Source organism: Macrobrachium rosenbergii, chromosome 10, assembly GCF_040412425.1.
Source record: "Macrobrachium rosenbergii isolate ZJJX-2024 chromosome 10, ASM4041242v1, whole genome shotgun sequence".
Taxonomy (NCBI): domain Eukaryota; kingdom Metazoa; phylum Arthropoda; class Malacostraca; order Decapoda; family Palaemonidae; genus Macrobrachium; species Macrobrachium rosenbergii.
In genome coordinates this window covers 69533683-69534706 of record NC_089750.1, presented here as the reverse complement: position 1 = coordinate 69534706, position 1024 = coordinate 69533683, and the positions used below count along the sequence as shown (strand labels likewise).

Sequence of the window (1024 nt, the reverse complement as noted above, 5' to 3'; positions counted from 1 at the left end):
CTATCTTTTAAGCCTCCACCAATTAGCAGTGCTCTAGAGATTGCTAGAATGTATTTCATCATACATGCATACATGAATACATACATAGATAGATACATACATAAATAAACATACATTCTTATACTACTTATACACCAACATACACCTATCTAACTCTCTCTCTCTCTCTCTCTACATAAACTTATACATCATCTCACCTTCAGTGTGCCCATCGATCGATAAACCCAAGGGGAATTGGGCGACTGGGTCTCGTTACCTGCCGGAACCCACCCCGGAAAGTAGGACCCTTCGTCCTCCTTCGATATACTGTAAGGGACGTTGCAGTGGTCGTGGATTTCGGCCATCTTCTTCTGGATCCGACACTCGTCTGCAAAGAAGTTGTAGAGAAGCGTCTGAGCGAATGGATTAGGTTCTGTTGTCACGGTGAAAGGAAGAAGAATGAGCAGGAGGTGGAGGAGGAGGAGGCGGAGGAGGAGGAGAGAAAGCGTAGTTACAGGAGGAGAAGGAGGAGCTAAAGGAGGGGGGAAGAGGAAGAGTAAGAAGAGGAGTTAAAAGGTCGGGAAGAGGGGAGGAAGAGTTACAGGAGGAAGAAGCCGGCACGATAGTTTTCTTTTACAGAAAAATAACAAGAGTCACTGAGTGACTTGATTACTCCTTGGCATTGCAAAGAGGAAAAAGAAGCACTGAATGCTGTTCCCACTGTTTGTTTTTATTCTCTTCTTCCTTTCGTTGTCCCTACTTTGCGGTCTATTCCTCAATCTCAGTCCACCATTATAATAATTCCACCTCACTCCGCTGTACTGTGGAACAGTCTCTAAGGATGCGGTGTAAATGGAACCTCAAAAGTTCTAGCGAAGATGCAACGCATTACTGTCCTAAAACAGTTCTCTTTGTATTTTAATATTTTACTTAAATTTTCATTTATTTATTTATTTATTAATTTGTTGTTTTTTTTTCTTTCCTAATAACTGATCTCTTCTTTCTCTATTTCCTATTACCTTCCGTTACTTCTTTCAAATGAACA

General features: G+C 41.4%; 1 protein-coding gene across 1 annotated transcript in view; it reads right to left on the bottom strand.

The window, feature by feature from the left end:
* The window catches only part of LOC136842797 (polycystin-2-like protein 1), a 20128-nt gene extending 19582 nt beyond the window's left edge, over nt 1-546 (bottom strand). The window contains exon 1 of the mRNA XM_067110646.1: nt 198-546. Coding sequence (XP_066966747.1) covers nt 198-344 — 147 coding nt within the window. The 5' untranslated portion in view covers nt 345-546. The remainder of the gene's footprint in view (nt 1-197) is intronic.
* Between the last annotated feature and the right edge of the window lie 478 nt (nt 547-1024).